At 39.5% G+C, this 21353-nt stretch overlaps 1 protein-coding gene across 2 annotated transcripts in view; it reads left to right on the forward strand.

The window, feature by feature from the left end:
- LOC135501127 (sushi, von Willebrand factor type A, EGF and pentraxin domain-containing protein 1-like) overlaps positions 1–21353 on the forward strand; it is a 46688-nt gene continuing 25335 nt past the window's right edge. Inside the window, exons 1-5 of one of the 2 annotated variants that reach the window (XM_064792965.1) lie at positions 1–441; positions 746–859; positions 3403–3543; positions 13844–14026; positions 20616–20795. In XM_064792965.1, the coding sequence (XP_064649035.1) occupies positions 369–441; positions 746–859; positions 3403–3543; positions 13844–14026; positions 20616–20795 (691 nt within the window). In that variant the 5' untranslated portion in view covers positions 1–368. The remainder of the gene's footprint in view (positions 442–745; positions 860–3402; positions 3544–13843; positions 14027–20615; positions 20796–21353) is intronic. The other variant, XM_064792966.1, reaches the window with a different exon arrangement.

Raw genomic sequence — 21353 nt, forward strand, 5'->3', positions numbered from 1 at the left:
CGGCTTTGAGACGCAAGCGACGATCACGTTGAGCATTGGTTCCTGTCTCCTATTGTGGGCGAAGCTGACGTGAGATGGCTTCCCGCTTAAATACTGCAGGCAGACGTCACCAGTTCAGATAAACATTGAGAGCAGACGAGAGACAAACTAACAACGAACAGCAACCATTCAACTGTTGCAATTAGTCAAGAAAACGAAACATTCAGCTAACAGTTCAACTATCCAATTCGCTCATCTAACTGCGACTGGCTCATCCACGGAACTTGATCGACGGGATTATTACAAACTCCTATTGGATTTTATTCCGATTTTGTTCCGGTTTTTTTACTCTTATGTGGACCCGCGTAACTTGTAGTAAAAGCTAAGCAATGAAGAAGATGCTGACCACCGTTTTCCTCATCGCACTTGTGCATCTTGCCTTTGTGTTTGGACAAGGAGATGGTAAGACCAATTCCACTCTAACTTTCACCGATTTGTATTCATTTTTGCTAGAATTACTGCATCATTTGAGCTTCTAGAGTTTTCCATTTTTCATTCGATTTCCTGCTTTTTAAATTGTTTCAACAAATACAACATGCATTTTCATTTTAGCAATCATTTTCACCACTTATAATTTCCTGTTAGCACTTATTTCTTTTCCCGATTCCTACTTACCTCATCTCTTATTTTATTACCCCTTCTCTAGCACATCATCAGTAGCCTACCTCCCATTTTATTTCCCCCTCTCCATCCCTTTCTGTTACAGAGGTTGCAGCTGGAGATCAGGAGTATGAATATGATTACAAAGACTACGACTACGCCGACCAGGGGGAGGGCGGTATTGACTTTTCAGGCCCTGGTGACGCCCTTGGTATCTTTGGTGAGTCCCTCCGTCGATGTCAACACACCATATTGTCGGTACTCACTGTCACCTTGGTCGTTTTGTAATGTTTTGTGAAATACTCCTTGTACTCCCAAACAGAAACTAAAAGGATGACACAACGTTAATGGAATCTTTATAAGGGTAACATGAGATTTATGGAACCTTGTTAAAGGATAACACATAGTCAATGAAACCTTTAAGGGTGACTGAAGGTTAATGGTACCTTAAAGGGTAAAACAAGGTCAAGAGTAACTTAAAGAGAAAACTGATTAGAAATGAAGGCACCCATGGCCATGAGGTTTGTAAATTTTCAAAAGACTTTATCATGTCAACACTCATTAAGATAGGATGAAATTAACACGGATACCATAATTTTCTTAAATATTTTATACCATTGCTGTCATTTGCGTTGCTGCAATGTATTTGATTCTTGCTACATCTCTTGGGAATATCGTCATTTACTGACAGGCTCATCAGAACCATGAATTTAAATGAAACTGGGGACTTTAAATATTGATTGCAAGCTCCGGTGTGATTTGACCCAATAATCGAATGGTAAAAGACGAGTTTTAGGAGATTTTTATGCTGTAGTCGTATTATATCTGTGGTGGTATTGGTTCATGGTGGCGCACTTTCCGACTTCATGGTTTTCCGCTCCTAAACTTTGCCCGAAAGCTTGTTGGTATCTGAAAGCTTTGAGGTCAAGATGGGAGAAATGGTGTAATTTCCATGTAACATTAATTCATCTGAAATGGTCCGTGTCTAGCATTTATCATTGGTTTCTTCTGTGGAGCTGTTAATTTCATCAAAATAGCAAGCTTGGGTTCCTTTTGGTCTTAGTTCTGCTGCACTAGCTGGCTCCTCATTCAGCAACTTCAAATCACCGATGCGATTTCATTGAATATGGAACCATCCCTATGTTGTTATTCATTGAGGTGTTCCATGACAGGCAAGTAGCTAGCTCTCCAACCCGATCAGCGCCACTGTCAAAGGCAGTTATCCTCCGGCAAATGATGATCACGAGGCCGCAAGAGTGGAACCATTGAAGTGATGCCTTTCAAAGGACCCCCCATTGTTGGCAACCAGTGCTATTCACCACCCATTAGCACTGCTTAGCATTGAGTCGCCATTAGCATTGCCGTCAGCCTTCTCGAAGTAACAATCTGGCTACAGTGCCATTAGCTTCTTGGCGTTTACCATTGCTTTGATCATGGCAAATCATAAAACAGACAAAAGAGGATTCAGTTACCTGTGATAGAGAAAATAAATCCATCTCCCCCAAACAAAAGTGGATTCTATTCCTCCATTCTGTTGACAAAAATAGATCATGCTTTCATCATCAACCAAGTTTTGCCAAATCACCAATTCGTTTCAGCATGTTACAGATAAGGTAATATGTTACAATTATAGCCCTGGTGCAATTATTCAATAGCGTCTGCATGCTTTAGTGAGTACTGCCACCTGTTGTCTACACTGTTCGGGCTATAATTGTACAATTTACCTTACAAATTCCCAATGTACTCGAGAGTTAAACAAACTCAAAAATTCTCTTTCCCCTCTGGCTGCTGTATTCTTTCATATTGATCTCTCCTGATAATTTGAAGAAATGAGTGTTTTATAGTGCGTCTCATGTAACCGGATGTTTTACAATACATTTGGGTACCTTTAATATCATTTTGGAGACAGTAATAGGCACTACAAACCAATAATATGTCAGGGACAGTCCTTAATTCTCGCCCATTGACAGGAAATTGGGTGATAAAATGTTCACACTAGCAGGCTGATTTATAACCAATCATTATTTTACAACTCAGCGTCAGAAGAACACACAACCTTGCCTCCAGGGGCTGAGATCTAGTAACAAGGTTGAACTCTTGTCGAAAAAAACCTCTGTACCCTTCAAATCTGTTTCTTTCGAAATGTAGGTGAGGTGGCTGGTTTGAGGCATAAGTGATGTTAACCATAACAACAACACTGCAGGTCAACACCTGACATTTTTGTAACAAACCTAGATTGGCTCATTCCGATTTCACCAGTACCTTAACTCTGTTCATCAATCGTATCCTGCTTACACCTGTTACAAGTATCAGTTGGATAGGTCTGGAGTTCACCCAAGTCTCCGAAGGCATAATTAGTAAGAATTGGTTTTGTGGATTTGGTTAGCGGAGACGCTGGGCTACCACGAGGGGAATTATACAGTGAGAAAGGTTAAGAGTTTCTATTTGGGTTAACCCTATCACGGCTAAATTGAGATAATCAGATTTCGAAAGGCAGACGTATTTCTTGCAAAGCCATGACGATATCAACAAGAATATAGGTAGACATGTTAACACTTGTATTAACGGAGAGAAAAAAGGCAGGAGTATCTTCAAAAGCTTTAGAAAAAATAATTTGCGTTGGTGGGCCCAGCTTTTCCAATACCAATGATTTGAATTTAATGAGAGAAATCAATGAGATCTATTGGGGTAGTTTTCTGTGGTGAATGAACCCAAGTCTGATGCTTTTTTCCCAACCTTTCACTCCATGACTTGTTGTTTCAGATGGCGGAAGCTGCCCCAGGGACAACGAGAAAGCGCTGCAGAGGAACTGCATGAAGAAATGCACGACAGACCAGGAATGTCGCGGCAAGAGGAAGAAATGTGTATGTGATGGCGTTTGTGGACGAAGCTGTGTCAACCCAGGTACGCAGATATTTTTTGCTTGATGTATCTCTGTCTTCTCAAGTTTCTTTCAGATGAAAATGTTTCAGCTGAGTTTGAGGCCTTGTAGCCTCTAGTTGACTGGGTTACAGTCATTGAACTGGTCGAGTTTTGAAATAGGAACAAGCTGAAATTAAAGTTTATAACAAAAGTGATGAAAAACTCATGAACAAGATGAACTGAATCTTACTGAACAAGAGGCCACTGGGCCTGCAACTCAGCTGATACGTTTTTATACCTGCAAATGAGTGTTTTTCTTTCATTAGCGTGTCATCATCATTTACACCAGTCAATTAGCTCGGTTTGTTGTCCTCCTATCTCCCACTCCCTACAGCCTGGCGTGCATGTCAACACAAGATAAGAGACTCCCTGAAAGATTTACGCCCGCCCAAGTGGGTAAGAGAAAAATCAATCCTCAGCCGATTCATACACCAAGAACGGTTTAGTGAATCTTCAGTTTTTTGTTCAATCCTCGCCAAAGAATTGATTTTTTCACGCTCCTTTATCACGAGACGTACAGAGGATAATTGGTTGATTTAAACCTCAATCTCACGGAGGCTTCCCCCTAAGTTGATTGTCTGCTCCGCTTTAAAGAAGAAATTGACTTGGCGTTTTCTTATCCTACTTCATTTATTTAAATTAACAACTGCGAGGGCAATTTTGCAGTTTTCGACTTTCACACAAATTTGAAAATTCGCCTCTAAAGACTGGAAGTGATGTTCTTAAATAGGTCCTTTCGAAGTGTGCTTAATAGCGTCTTGAGTAAATTTGAATATATTGTAGGCTGGAAATGGTAAACTAGGTTATTATATGTTTTTTGGTTGAGAAAATTTGATAGGAATGATTTTCTCTACTTAACCTACACTTATCTTACCAACCAAATCCAAAATGTTGCCTCTCTGATATCTTGCCTGATTCTTCCTCCACTCAGCTCTTATCGAAATCGTCAACGACGTCAACCAAGCACGCAACTTTCTCATAAAAGACATAAAAATCTCTTGCAATTTCCTCAACAATTTCCCATCCATGCCAACATACACCTTTACACTATTTATACGATGGCGTGCAGTGAGCCATTTCCTCGTAGAAATGTCTTCTAGTTTTCCTACAGCTAAGACTAAAGCTTACATTGTGACTGTAGCTCGAACTCGAGCCAATAATGGGATATCTGGCCCGAAGTCTCACAGATAAGATTCTGTACTAATATCTCCTTACTGCTGGAGTGATTATGGTAATCGGGTCTCGCATGAATCAAACAAATGTGACAGCCAACTGCGGAAGAAACATGCCCAAGCTAGAGTCGCACAAATTACCGCTTACATCTAGAGTGACTTGCGGAAATATGGCGGAAAAAAGCCAAAGAACTTCTTGTGGCAGTTTCTCAAGACAGCATCCCTCCAGTTTAGATATATCAAAACTTATAAATTCTTCACACAGTTTTATACAATATGCAGTTTGCAAATCTTCAAGTTAGATACCACCGATTTTTGATATCACAAACATCAAGTCTAGCCTATACTTGTATAGATATATAATGCAAGTAATTCTTTGTCAAACCTAAAAAAACATGCAAGTTCACCATCTTCAGGAGAGCTAGCCACGAGCAGCTTGCTTATTAGCGGCTGTTTCTAGCAAAGTGGCGCTTAAAGCCACTCAGAGAAAGCCACAGTGCATCCAGACAGATCTGATTTCATCCCCATATAAAACATGGATCCGATCACGAGGTCAAGGTCGGAATAAATCACAGCTTAAGGGGAGTGTCGTACAAGAAATCACTTATTCCGATACTGACAAATCCTAAGATTTAGTTTGACTTGGCATGCTCAAGGGCTGTCCAGTCCTTAGTGTTTGGAGAAAGTCTCAACATGGCTAACACTGAGTTTTCTCAGTTTTATGACAGAAGACGCATCATTTCCGATGGTCTTTGCCGATAAGGTTTGACGTTGCATTTTATTTGGAATGATCTTGTCAACTTTTCATAGTTTTTTATAGTGAAAGCAGTGGTTTAGCTGTTGATCAGTATGAAAGCATTGCACATATCACTAACATTTTATCATTTGATGCCATTTTCAAAAACATTGACACCATTCAAAAACGCGCAATTTATATTCACTAATGGTAATCAACACCCACGGATGGTTTTGGTCAATCAACATTATAAAGCACAAGTTATATTTGCTGATGGTAATTCCAGTCACACCCGTGGTTGGTGTTGGTCATATAGGATGGAAAACACAAAAAATAACCAATAATTGACAAGATTGTTAGAGTTGTGAAGCTTTTATGAGACATTTTTGAACGAGTGTCCTCTCACAACATGAATTTTTGCTCCATATTGACATTATTTGATAAATGGTGTTTCCCGGCTTAACCGAGTCACTGAACATACACATTACTCTTCAAAAGAGCAGACAACCTCATTAGTATTCAAGTTCGTTTGCATATGCATGAATAACTGATGAATAGTCATAGAATGTGCTCTTCATTTTGGGCCAGGTTATTCGGTGTACCACCCAAGTGATATTCAACATTATACAACATAAAACGCCAAGCCCTAGTTGGGGGACATAATTCAGGGTTTTTTTCTTCTCTTTCAAAATTAGATCAAACCTATTACACTATCTCGCATGAAATAGATCTCTAAACAGCTGAAGATGAAACCTTTTAGTTTCATAAGGCGAATGCAGCCTAGAGACGGCCGGTCTGAAATTGCAACACTAACTCAAGCGTCCTCCATGTACAAACTGAATGATAACATGGCTTCGACCAACGTATGTATTGATTAAATGTTTACGTCAAGGACCATCTTTCAAATACTGCACTCGCGGAAACTGGTAGCCATCTTAAATACATAACTTAGAGCATGATTCCCTAGCGTCAGATTGGAGGCTGATTTATGTGGCTTCATGACTTGTTAGGCTAATGAAGTAGACTATGTATGTACTTTTCAATTCAAAGGAAAATTGGTAAAATTGTCACTGACATTTTTGAAATTAGTGAAAATTTCATTGAAATTAAGTTCACAGCATCAGAAAACCGGTAAAATTCACATTGAAATTGACTTAAAATCAGAACATTATGAAAAAATTGCCCTTGTGCTCCAAAGATATGTTGCAGTTGTGCCTATATGTCAACTTGGATGTGATACTGATGGACCACTAGTATCACAGCTAACATAGACAGCATCAGTCTAATGGACCAGCACAGCCAGAGTTAGCAAGAGCTATCCCGGCAGTCCGCGCCACTCCGCCCACTTGCCATGCTTCATTCAGTTACCGCTGAGTCGATGCAGTTACTGAATCTGGCATAACCGATGAATCAATACGGAATCCGACTGTCATCTGCGGATCAAACGATAGAATCACGCCGTCCATTTTAGAATAACATCACGATGGATGCGCAATTGAAAACCTGAGATTTCGCAAACATGCGCTGAATGGGCCAGCATAGTGTGGGGTGCGAAATGACATCAAATATCGATGAAATTGTTTCTATGTCCTTGGGAGACTGTGAAGGTAAAAAATGAAAAACAACAACAAGCTCCTTTTTCTACTTGGCAAAGCCACCGATTCAATTAGAGTTGGATGTGATTGAATTAAATTAGAGTTGATTCTGTGTCTTTGGAGCCATGGTCCCAGTCGGGGTGGACCAGCAGTAGGCCTACTTTTCGGACGAATAGAGTATGTTGGTGTAATGTCAAATTCAGTCATTTAAATGAATACAGAGTAAGTAAAACTTTCCTCTTAATTGTCAGGTCATGTCAGACAAAACTACACACATTTCCATTCGAGTATTGATTCATTTTTGTTGGGGATATGATGGTAACAGAATTGCAATAAAAATGTTTACCAAACCTCACTGCTACCACAACAAACTGTTGTTTTTTTGACCAATAATAGAATACAATTAGCAGCTATAGGCGCTGAAACGAAGTGGATAGCTCTCTGTTACATTACCTATGTTGATAGTAAACAAGTTAATGGATAGCAATTACATTAACAATGTCAATTTCATCTGACGGTATATGATTTCAATTCACATATTCATCACCATTACAAGTTGTCTGGTTGAGCCATTTGATCAAAATATCATATTGTGACAATTCTATCCAATGAATAATATCAAAGACTCCCGCTGATTTGCTCTCAGCTGACTAAAAAGCTTTCTCAGCACATTAGGCCAAACTCGAACACTTCGACATAAAAGCAAATATGACCACTACCCAACATTAGTCATATTTCATATAGCAAACTAGCCCAAATGCAACCAAAATCACAGCTCAGCAGTCGACCCCTGCCCCCTGATTTGCCGCAAATACAACGTTTCGGAGCACACACTATCAGGCGAACACACTCGATCAATATTAGACCCTTCCGCCTAATCACGTCTTTGATGTCACACATTACTGCCGTGAAATAAGCGACACTGCGCCGAACTTAATCAAACCCCTGCGCCATTCTCCTTCCGAGGCCACTGCGCAATTGGTAACGTCCGATTTGATTTGTCTGTGTGTCTCCACCCATCTTACACCCAAAATGTGATAAATCACGTGAAAATGGACAAATCAAAAATCATGGCGAAAATAATTGTGTTTTCCTGAGTCGCCCTGTATCTTTCTCATGATAGATCACCAAGTCGATTTCATCTGACGTGGCCTGTTTCACTATGTAGGGTGGGAAAGGTTGGGTTTGTTTCCTGGTAGGTGGCGTTGCAATGAAATCCTTTCTCTCATGCAAAGATGGACAAAGCGAGAAAAAGTGAGGATAATCAAAATTTTGAAAAAATCAGCAAAAAGGAAACGCCTACTGCTTAACAGCAATATAGGCCTATTTGCCGTACAGTATGGTACATTTACAGTTATACCTGGGTTTTTTTTCTGTGTATACATTTCTTTTTAAAGGCCGAGAAATAAATGTTTTGCTTTCCTTCCAAAAGGTCAACCACATGATAATATAACTGACCACCACCCAGTTGCCATGGTGCTTCAAAAAACATTATCCCATTGGCCAAAGCTGTTATCACAAGAATACCTTTTGTTAGATGAAGCCCCCATTTCTAGCTTGTCGCTTTCTTTGCCTGTCGAGATGCTGATAATCTTTGTCAGATAACAATAGGATGCAACAATAAGTCTCCCAGGCAAACTCGAAAGACTTTTTGATGTGGATTTTTGCCGAACATATGACGTCTTAACATCAAAGCAACTTGTTTAGCAACAACAAATATACAGAGTTGAAATCTTAAGGCGTGGTGCATTTATCCTAAAAATAAACACAGTATGCGAAGATAAATCAGCAAAGTATGAACGTAGGTTTGGCAGGAAATGGAATGACGCATTTTCAAAAATTTAACGTTGACAGGAAATCTGGGGGAAGATTCAAAAGATAGGATGTGACGCCATTGCATTGTGAAATGAAATATTCAAAGTGAATTTAATTTAAATAAGGCATCAAGTTTCCAGTTGCGCACAAGTACTTTGAAATATCACCATATATGGAGTATGAGAAGGGTAACTGTTTTTCCCTTGCCTACGTTATATTCACACACGTCTGCAGGAACACACGTTAAGTTAAAACAACAGTTTATAACAGAATCAATGTTGGATTAATTGTAAGATAATAATTGTTCGGCATAACTTGGAGAAAACGCCATTAATAATTACTGTACAGTTAGAGAGAGTTTAAACACAAGTGATGTGGTAGTGACACATTCTGTTTAGCTGATCATTAAAAAATAATAGCTTTCGTGTAGCTAATGGTTTTACTGGTCTTGCTCATTTCATTAGCTATTGACATGGGGGAGATGGTAACCATTTTTGTGGTTTGAGTTAATATTCCCAACAATAGATTTGCTCTCAAGTAATAATGGTTTGCTGATTTTCCATGATGCTAGTTTGAAAATTTGCAGAAAAAGCTCCTCTAGAGATTAAAGGGTTAATAACAGCATATCTTTAGATGGATTTTAGGAGATCCGGGCAGAAGACAATAGCAGCAGTTGGAATCCACAGCTCATGAGAATGTTACCAATCCCTAATGAGAAGTTGGTCCCATATTGTGTCCTGTTATCTCGTCGAGAGCATCGTTAAGTTTGATTAATGAGAGTTAATATCTGAAGACTCCACTCTCAAGCTAACGGCAGAAAATCAATCTTACTCAACTCAGATGAAAAATCTGCTATTTGCATCTTCAAGATTGCCAAGTAACGCTTTCTGAAAAGTGCGAAGATTTCTCCTGAATAAACAGAATATTAGATTCAGTCCTGAAAGAACTTATTACTTGCCGGGATAATTTCAATAAGATTTGCAACAGCCCCATGTTTTGAAGACAAGACTAAAAAGTTGAACGCATCTGAACAATTGAGATGCAAATAAACTGTGGTGGCCCAGACGTGGGAAATAAGACGAAGAAATGAAACGCTTTCGTCGGCAATCATGTCATAAATATTTCCATTCATTATTATCGACATTCTGATTCCATCCATCAAAATTGTACATATTCTGTAGCGGATTTAGAATCTTTGAAAAATCGCTTTCTGATTGAAAAGGTGGCTTTATGAAGAGAGTGATGCCCAATAAATGAATTACCAAAGAATCGATTTCTTCGCAATCTAAATTGGATCTTGGCACCACATGTATTTCCGGACGACCCCGCGATTGAATGTGTCTGGTTGGGCATAACGAGCCTTGAAATGTACACCCATCAAACTGCACCGCTAAGATATTTCGATGCTTGCTTGGATTTGCCGGGATGTCGACGGGTGATGGTCCATCAGGCGATATTTCCCCGCCATTTGACACGAAAGGATAACACATCAGGAGTAAAGCTACTGCTGCCTCACAGGGGGAGGAGGACTATTTACTCGGTCGGAGAGACCAATTCAGAGAATTGGTTCAAGAGACCATTGCAGTATTGTAGCTTTACCAAAGCTTTATTCTCTTTTGTTGGACATGGATACTACTACAACCTTAAGTCTGTCAGTATATTACTGACAAGTTTACTTCAGTTTTCACATATACGAGATGGAAAATGTACTCATTGCCGCTGAGAAAAAGCAGTCAGTACAAAATGAAAAAATACCAAAGATTTTACTATATCGAGCCAAACTGTCGAATAAAAATGGTTTTACGGTGCACTCGCTGTGTGTTGGGAAAGTAAACCAATTTCTACATCACAGCTGACATCGCAAAAATTCCTTTTAAGGTAAAAACATTATCATCACAACCTGACAAGTCGAAAAATGTTCCCCCTCCAGGGCACTGAATGGCATGTATTCAAGAACAATAGTTTTGCTGTGTCAACAAGTTCCTGATGCATTCGACAAGAAAACGAGGCAATTTCTTGTTTTTCACAAAGGTTATCATGTCAATACCAGAACGCGCTCACGGGGACGTATTCCTCACCTCCAATTAACGCCGCCATTTTCTCTGCGGGAATGTTGTCAAGATCAATAACATCGGAGAACTCGGTGAAAAGTGAGACATCTTTTCAAGCATAACTAACTACAGCGGAAGTATGGGAATATGTACAAAGATTTTAGCGTTCGTCATGTGACGATTCACCTCGGGCGAAAACCGATTGGAAAGATATGTTACCTTTAATTAGACATTTGACTTGCTACGCAGTTCCGTCAGATTTACCAAAGAAAAGTCACTTGAGTATCACAAGACATATTGTTGCCTTATTTGGTGCGAAAGTCACTCGTGTTAGTTTTGTGCCAGAGGTGTGATGATGCTATCTCGCGTGGAAATTAATCGTGGGTGATTTTTTTGTTTCCTCTTGAAATACGACCACCGTTAGAGCATTTACCGCTATGAATCTTGATATTGGAGACATCTGTTGCCTTCATGTGTCCCGAGGTTTTCCCGGTTCATTACCACAAACGAATGAAGGTAGATTTTATGAGAATAAGCAGAAATGTTTCAGGAAGAGGAACTGAGTTCTTAATGGCTGAAGTGAATACAGTGGCTGCCACTCAGTGGTCGGTTTGTGGGATGTTCGTCCTTTGTTACAAAATTAAAATCTTGCCTCTTCAGAAAAAAAATTTGGACTGAATTTGAAACTCTTGATAATCAAACCTTGTCTCCAGGAATTTCAAGTCCCTGGATGCGAGCGAGGTATAATCAAAGATGGACAATCTCGTCAGTTCCCGTCGTGATTTAGGTATAATCAACACCCCAAATCTGATTGGGCCTTGATGAACACTCCCCTTTGACATTTGATCTGAATTTATGTCCCAATGAATTATCCGCCAAGCAATCAACTCGAAGTTAATACAGAATAGCAAAAATTTTCCCAAACTAGACCCGACAGAATTACTGGAGTTTCGCCAAATTACACGATTTGATACTGATTGCGGTTTTGTTCTGATTGTCTGACATGTTCTTATCTCTTTTGAAGTTCGAATTCGAATTCGAAGTTCGAAGTTCCGATTCGCAAATGAAGGCAGACAAATTAAATTAGATTTCTGCTGATTGTGCCTTAAAATGGTTCAAATGAAATCAAAATTTCAGGTAGTTTGCAGTTAAAGGGGTAGGCCGTTGCTATTCAGTGAATTTGTGGTCCTGATAACTGCACTAGGGCAATGTTTATTTCTTTTAACCTGAGCCACATAAAATATAACAAACATGAACGAAAATGTCCAAAAGTCAATTTCACCACAGCAAATATACAGCCATGAAAAGTTAGCTACAAACTTTCATTGACTTAATATGAGTCTTCTGTATATCATTCAGTACATACATGAAAATTCCAGCGCTTCTTGAAATATATGTCGACCAAATCAATGAGCACACACACTGAAGAGCATATCTAATTCAGAACGTGAATAGTGTTCGGGTGTTGGCACTGGGATGGTTATTGAGCTCGAAAAGCTGTAAGTGGCACACCACAATCCAACTACGAGTATTATTAACCACTCGTGAAACAAACCGATACACCAGTGACAATATTGAACGAAAAGAACACCCGAAACGAGTCGGGTCTGTTTTTGCATAGAGGGTGTTTGTTTTTATTCTAGAAATATTATACACCATAAAAAGGTCAGCTATCCAATTTCTTCCGAATGTTTTCCACCATCATTCAATAATCCATAAATCAACAGAAGCCATTCAACTGAAATCTATTTACTTTTCATTGCCATGACGATACAGTATGGCCGCCCTGATACAATATGGCTGCCATGATGAGCAGACAATGGAAAGATGATCAAATCAATGCCGTCTCACCCGAGGGCGGGAATCAGAGCAGAATAACACAGAAATGAAATTATATCATCGAGACCCAGGGCAATAAAATATTTAGGATGCGTCAGATTTAGATTAAGCGACATCATTTTATCCAATTTCACTCTGAATAATTGAAGCATCTTTTGTGTTTTATAGGAATTCGATCACGGAAACCTATAAAGATAACATCTTTTGTTCCAATTTTGTAATGAAATGTGTACCATCTAATCAGATCTATTCGAGGGGGGGGGGGGGGGTTGAGACACGTTTTATCAGGGGATCAAAAACAGATAATCTGATGGAATTTCTAACAAACTTTCTTGAGGTTGTGTTTTGGGGATTGTGTCCTATTGCATGGTTACAGTGAGACATTTGAATGAAACTGCCCAAAAATGCCGAATAGGCAAACTTTTGCCAAAGTAACCAGTCATAAAAATGCAAACTAACTTAATGAATTTTCATTGTTGGCAAAGTTTGCTGTCTAATCATGGCAAGCTTTGCGGAGACACAGAGAATTTAATTAAACAAAGGATTTTAATCAAGCAAATTAATTGAAGAAACAAGATTGATAGGCACTTCTACTGATTCTCATTAGGGAAAGAGGACAAATTCTTGTGTAATTTGGAACATAATTAAAATTGTCTTAAAGGAAGGAGAAATGCACTTTAACAATACTCAAAATTGATCTGAAAATATGATATATCCTTTACTAAGGATACAAAGAGGTTAAAACTACTCCCAAGCCTATCCCATCAAGGCATTTGTATATGAATCAATATCACACATAACATGATATGTTATTAATTAACAGTGGCATTGTGCTGCCTTCGTTAATTAGTAAAAGTCTTAACAATCCCTTGCATCTCGTCAAGCATAATGAATGAAATATGGAGTGTCATCATGACAAAGTTCAAGACGGAAATGTGCCAATGAAAGGGCACCAATTAGCTAATTAATCAATTCAACTAATGCTACGTTAGGCTAATTAACCTTTCTGGGCAACTCAATCAAAAATATAATTTTGATTCAAACTAATTCACCTTTTCATTTTATTTCTTACAGGAGTTCGATGCAAGCCACTTGATGAGATCGAAAATGGCCGCATTGAAGTTCTGCCCTTTAACCGACTTGGCGCCAAGGCAAAGTACGTTTGCGATGAAGGTTACATGATGATGGGCAGCGGCGAACGCCAGTGTCAAGGCGATGGACTATGGAGTGGAGAGGCACCGACATGCGAGGGAGATTGTAAGTCAACATTGCCTTAATTTCTGTTGTTGGTTTAGTTCACTCACTTAATAAAGTTTGATTGGGAAATGTGGGAAACAAAAATTGCCCCAAAAAGTTATTGACATGACTATCCGTTGGAAATGTCTCAATGAGTACTTTCTGATAGTACCATTGGAGTCCTGTTTGCTAAAGTTTTGGGTACCTTTGGCATTTTTGCAAAAAAAACCTAGACCTCGTGTAGACCTAAAGAATCAATTCTACATGGTAACAACCTTTAGCTGCTGGACCTTTCCAAGGCAATTGCCTTCAACGGTTAAAAGCACAACTAGAGCTTTGCACTCACAGCCAGCTACCAAATGCGCACCATTTCAGCTCTTACTTCAAACTACCCATCAGTTTACTCCGTATTCCGCCTGCAACCTCATTCATTACGAGGCCACCGACCTTCGCTGAAGGGGAAATTGGTCAACAGGCTCGGTGATTACTTGATAATAGAAGCCAATTGGCAATGCCATCAGCTAAACGAGAATAGACGACACTACGCCTGATTGTTTTTGAGCGCAGATTTACAACCGTTATCTCTAAAACCGTTGTAATGAAACCCTATCACCAGTGTTTGAAATGGAGAAATCTCTTTTTTAGTTTGAGTGACTCTTTAGAATTTGAACAGATTTGCTGATGACACCAGACCTGAACGCATGAGAGGAGGAAGTATTTCAAGATGATGGTCGTGTTTCTTACAATGGCTCGTCATCATCGCAATTAGTTCATCGTATGTCATGGCAGCGTCTGCGCCCCAGGCTTCAATGATGCAGTTATGGATCAATCACCACCTCCCAAGAGGTCACAGCCTTGTCCCCAAGAGTGGCAAAGTTCCTCAGTTGAGAGAATCCAGAACTTCATACGAGCATTCGCTCATTTTCAGAACTTACAAATTGGCCACTACAAATGTGATATGATAATTATACCACATGACATGGAGTTGACGTTTGTACAAACCATCACCCCGTATAACGTATAACTTGGCTAATTTTGTGTAATTCTACCTAGCTGGCTGTATCATTGACAACCAGGAACGAGACTTGGTCATGTTCGCTAATGACGGTATTCTCTCCTGATGTGGCGAGACGGCTTCCGGTGGCGATAATTTAGCTGGTGTAAATCAGGCTTGAGCTGGAGACTGCCACGCTTTTCGACTTTCTGAACATGTTTGATTTTACATCAAATTCTGTTTCACCTTGGATAATGACCTTGACCAAGAGTTTTTGCACCGAGTGACCCCTGAGTCACTCAGTGCAAAAACTACTGTAATGGCACTATATACTTCTTAGACCAAGACATCCTCAACCAGCACAGACACATACAATTTTGCATACATGACCACACAAAATCTGAAAACAAAACTCAATAAATTCTTCGCACTCTCACATTAGGCTCAGACAGCAGATATCAGGATCTGCCCCACTACATCATGAAATCTCTCTTTATTACATTTGGCCGAAGCAATAAGTTGATACATGACGATACACACTGTGTTTGTTTGTACTTGCGCTTGCCAATATTTGGGAGAAGATGTTGGAAGACGCATGTATGTATTTACAATGCCGTCTGCTCCGATGCCTTGCAGAAGTGGAACGTAAACACGCAAACACAACAAGGATGGTATCATCTGGACTTGTTGGAAGATAATTGTAGCGCTTTTTTTCTAAACTGTTTGAAGTAATTGAAAGAAGACTTAAATAAAAACTGAGAATTTGAAACTCATAAGCTCTGTTATAAAAGCTAGACTTGTGGTTGAAACAATAGTTTGACGATGAAATCTGAAGATTTTGAAACTAAATCTTTTTGCAGTAACATGAGAACAGAGGTTATGAAAGTTTATATCAAAATTGAAAATTTGTTACTTATGTGTCGGACTGAGTAGTGTCCTGTATATATAGAAGAAAAACAAGCAAAATCGGTGTTTAGGTTAAAATCTGGCAATATTTGTGATAAAAGGATGAAAAAAAAATGCCAACGCTGTTTCTTGCCTGGCTGCAACTAAGCTCTGGTGATGTCTATCTGCTGTGTTCTTGTTAGCTACCGCGCTAGCAAGCAGATACCTGGCTATTAGCGAGGAGACAAGTTCCTGCTTAAAGCAGGTAGCAAGTCGACTAGCGATCTTGCTAATTAGTGCAATAGACACCAGCATCCCCTACGGGTAAGACTAATAGCTCGGGTGTTCCAGAATGCAACTCTGGAAGCCCTAGAATGTTCCGTAGCACCAGTCTATCTCAATCGGAACGATTTGTTTAGAATCAATATGCACCTATCAGAGGCTTCTCCGCAGCGAAAGAGATGACATTTTTTTCTCGAGATTGGGAAATTACGTCGCAATAAAACATTACAGGTTAATAGCCTGCCTGGGATGATATATTGATTGCATGAGGTTTCAATTTCCTTAGATATCAGGATCAGTAAAATAAATATTTTCTCTGCGAGGTCTTGGCAAAGACATTTCGGGGGATATACCGAAACGTTATGATATATTAGAAAATCTGCACCAAAAGATATAGCAAATTGGCAGGATGTTTTTCATTCTGAAATTAAATTAAATCTAAATCAGATTCAAAAGGTAAGAAGATTTTGTTTGATTCAATATTCTTAAATGTTTAGGAAAATGACAGGCTATAATTCAACATGGTTGGTTAATGCAATTGCAACGTTGCGTTAAGTGGTATAGCGACTTCTTTTTTCGTTTGGTAATATTTTGTACAAATTCAAAGCATGCCTTCGGGAAATGGCAGAATCGTTCATTGCTCAGTTATCCGTCTCCGGAGATTGGGAACGGGTTCTGCAGGGATGCGATACGGTCGACCTAAAGTGAAATATGCGTGGCGAGGTTTTTCAATAATCTTTTCAATTTCCATAAAAGTGTATTCAGAACGTTGCTGGGAATCTGAGGAGAGGTTCTATTTGGTATGATTCGCAGAATTAACTGCAACACTACGTAAATATAATTTGATCAAAATTTTAAGTCAAAAAAGTTTGTATCAAATCACCAAGAATTCAATCTTTACAACATTTTTTTTACACTTTTCACTTATAGATTCAGTGACTTCAGAAGAAAGTATTTAGAATCAACAAAAGTTCTAACTTCATTAGGAGACGAAAAAGAAATTTTCCCAAATATGCCACAGATTTGCGAATCTAATTATGCGCTCCTGTGCCCAATAACTCATTTGCGGTGAACTACAAGACCCCGTGGGGAACTTAATCAAATATTTATGGGAACATATCGACTGGGTCCAATATCTAAGTGAAACTACAACCTCCAAAGACCAAATGGAATAAATGTAATATTTATACGTTCTCCGTTTGGTTCCCTAATGTTTAGGTAAAAAATACACTGAGGAATTCTCTTGTGGTAGACAAACCAGGTAGAAGAGGTTCTTACTCGACAAATGGGGTGGAAAGGGGTGCGGGCGTGAGATAGATATACACTCAGAAATTCTGTTGTGGTCGAAAACTGGAGTGGGAGGGTCTGAACAGAATGAGGTGGAATAGACAGGAGAGCTCGAGATAAAAATACACTCAGGTGCTCTGAAGTGATGGCCTGGTTGGAATCGGCCCGAAAAAATGAGATGAGCAGGCAATAGTTGCAGCACTTCTCGTGCGGTAGGCTAGCAGGGCAGAGAAAGAGAAGAGTCTGACTAGAATGGGGTGAAATAAGGGTGGGGGGAGGTAAAACATGCCCAGGAGTCTCTTGCGTTGAACTAATGGCCCAGATGACGGCCCGACTAGAATGGGGTTGAAAAAGTAGATCACGTATTCTCTAAAGTACTTCTCTGAGTTGAGAAGACCGATTGTTACATTGTTTGTACACTTAGGAATTCTGGTGGTAGCAGTCGGATCTTGTCTACAGCAAACTCTTAGGAATGCCGCGTAATAAAACATGCGGAACAACCAGCAGCGCCTGACAAGAATAGGGTACGGAAAATTATGGGAAGCCATTCTTCGCTAACACGCCAACAGCGCCTAATGAAAAGTTACCGCAATTTATTATGGCGCTTTGTCGGAAAAAATCTAGCAGAGTCAACTGTGGTTGTCAGGAAAATGATGCGGGAATGGCTGAGAATATTAACTAACAGGTGTTGAAAAACGTGCGGAGATATTGCTGGTGATGGAAAGGCCAGGTTAACGTCTACCTGGGATTTGAAAAAAGTGACAGTTTCATGGAGTAAATACTGACAATAGATCATCGCCGAGAAGCTTGTTAGACTTGTTAGAGGAAATAGAAGAAAATCTTGTATTAACATGTTTGGTTTTCCTCAACATTGACCTTTTCGAAATTATGCAGACCGTGTCTCGTTTAGTATTTATGGGGTAAGACGCGAAAAGATATTCAGGGTAGCTTTTTGGCTCATTTCACAATTTGATTGCGACTTTGAATAAAACATATGGAATTTCTCTACACGTGTCTGGAAATTTGAATGATATTCATTAAGGCGAGGCCTCTTGAATCTTACACTGAGTATGGTATTCACAGTTTGGTTTACCAAGAAGTCCCATCTTCTCTTCGTACATGAAACCTTATCCAACAGCATAGGCATTGAATGCTAGGCGCCATGTCAGATATTTGGCAAGTCACCCACACAAGGTGCGGAGTTTAGACGAAGCACACTGATGTTCCATATCAACTTGACGCAATTTACAAGTGCGTTGCATTGTACATTATTGGCACTGCTCCACTTCAATTCAAACTGAAATGAAATCAAGGTTCCTTATATTTTTCGATCAGGAAACACTCAAACTGATAGCGATGTAAAGCTTTTTCCTTCATGTCACTAGAAGGCACTTGAAATGCAATGTATCAGAAATACTTGGTGAAACCAATGATTTGAAATGTTAATGCGGTTTGTGCGCTGGCTATGAATGAAGAATTATGCTGTATCAATTTAAGAATAAAAAGTTAGAAATTTGATAGAATATTAAATCTCTCAGACATTTTGAAATTAAAATAGAAATTTTCAAAATCAAATCCGGTATTGGAAAATGCACAGTTACCAACTTCTCTTACTAAAATAGAAATTTTCAAAATCAAATCCGGTATTGGAAAATGCACAGTTACCAACTTCTCTTACTTAATTTGAAACCGGGCCATCTATTTGCATTTTGCCATCACCGTCCGCAGCAAGCTGCAGGAACTGACTGGAGCCAGTTGAATCCCAGGCACACCCGACCACACTCCGTCAATACATTTAGACTCAATCTGGCCAACTGACATGACAGCCCCGACTTAAAAGATATTTACACGAAGCGTGCCTGGCTAATTCTACGTCTCCGATTTGACTGTAATGAAATTATCGTTTCCCAGGACGGGCAATTATGGAGTGAATTTCCTCATGGCCGTCAGAAGATGACGGAAAGGAAACAGGGCTTTGTTCTTTTGGACAGATCTGATGAAGTCTCGCGAGAGGGCTTCCTCCTGGGAATAATGGTTTGTTGTCACTCTTAAGAGGCGTCGTTTCACAATAGTCACAACAAGATGGAGTTTGTATGCAAGAACTCGATGCCCTTGCCATTAATTTACTTCCCCAGCTCAATATGCAACTTCTACTGCCTCACAAACATGCTAACAACCATTTATTTGTTGTTCTTACTACTTACTCAGTAAACCTACACCACCCTAGTGTGCAATTGAAATATTCAATTGTTTTCCACAGACAGTAATTTCCTTGCATGCTAATTGCCATTTCTGAACACACTAATTGCCATTTCTGAACACACTAATTGCACTTTCTGAACACATTAATCCCCTTTTTCTGAAATGCTAATTGCCTTTTCTGAACACGCTAATTGCCTTTTCTCAACATGATAACGCAAACTCCTCTACTAAAACAACGAGACAGAAAAAACTCTCAAAGAAGCAAGAAGATCTTTTTAATCTATTCTCTTTCTGTGCACTCTCTGTGACAACACATCGTCCCAAGAAGAACCCGAGTTGATTAAACCTTCAAGAGCTCTTACTGTAACTACCCATCAGATCCGTATCAATTCCCCTGTTACGCCAACCCGCCTCTATTACATCTTTTGCAAGAAACGCACCATCTACTAAACACGATCTGTATTCTTCCCATAATTCCTTCATCCTGATACAAGAGACTTCTGGGAAATATTGCCCGCTGTTATTAGTGCAATATACTTTTTCGATGTGGTGCAAGCACGGAGGATCTAACCATGAAATAATTACACCAGAACCGGACATCAATCGACCATTCTCGAGTGGGACGACTCTTTATTATTCTGATTAAGTCCCCACGGACTCCCAAGACAACGTGTCAGAACTAACATCAGTTTAGCAATGTCTTAGATGAGGTGTGGGAGACCATAAGCTGGGGATATGGTTGGAGAGCCAAATTGGCTTAAAGCTGAACTGTAGAAGTAATACTAGCTTGAATGCTGGACTGTCAAAGCAGTATTGACTGAAAGCTGAACTAGTGCAGCAATGAAATAGATGTTCAAGTAGATCTCTAATTTCAGGGACTTATTAACATTTATGATGCCCCTATCATTTAATTATCATCATTTCAATGAAATCATTGAACACATTTCCATTTCTTTCCAGACTATTGCGGCCCTCCCCCAGAGATCCCCAACGCCAAGCACAACGGCGGACGACACCAGCGGTACCTCATCGGCACCCAGCTCCAGTACACGTGCAACATGGGATACTATCGTGATGGTTTCTACAAGGCAATGTGCATTGGAGAACGAAAATGGGTCGGCCCAAGAATGTCCTGCTCACGTAAGTTGATATTCCAGAACAGTTACATTTTTGTTGTGTTATCAAAGTTTAATGTTATGTTTTTTTGCTTGTGTTTGATAGATTTAGGAATGCCAAAAGTCTATTTTGACCGCATAAAATTGTCGAGACTTAGTACGGGCTTCAAGTTAAATTAAATTAAATTAAATGAAATGAAAATAAATATTCTAGTGATTTGAAACAGCGCAGCTTCCAAGTGCTCAACCATCTTCATCACCTCCGCTTAAACCCCACATCACATACGAATCTATCTATAAACCTTTGATTGACCATGTCGGATTTCTGCCGCGGGTAATGGCAAATCGACATCATCTAAAATGAAACGCTGATGCAGTATTCTAACTATAACTTATTGATTTTGAAGTGATTGGCGGAGATTTTACCTTTTATAGTCATTGTTTGGAAAAACATTGCGGGCCCTGGGAAAGTATACGTCAGCGCTTGAAATAACTGATCAAACACGAGCGTGTTTGATGGGGAAGCTGGGTGAACGTGCGCTGAAGCTGGAAATTGCTCTAATGGGTTTGATGATAGATTGTT

This window comes from Lineus longissimus, chromosome 17, assembly GCF_910592395.1.
Source record: "Lineus longissimus chromosome 17, tnLinLong1.2, whole genome shotgun sequence".
Lineage (NCBI taxonomy): Eukaryota > Metazoa > Nemertea > Pilidiophora > Heteronemertea > Lineidae > Lineus > Lineus longissimus.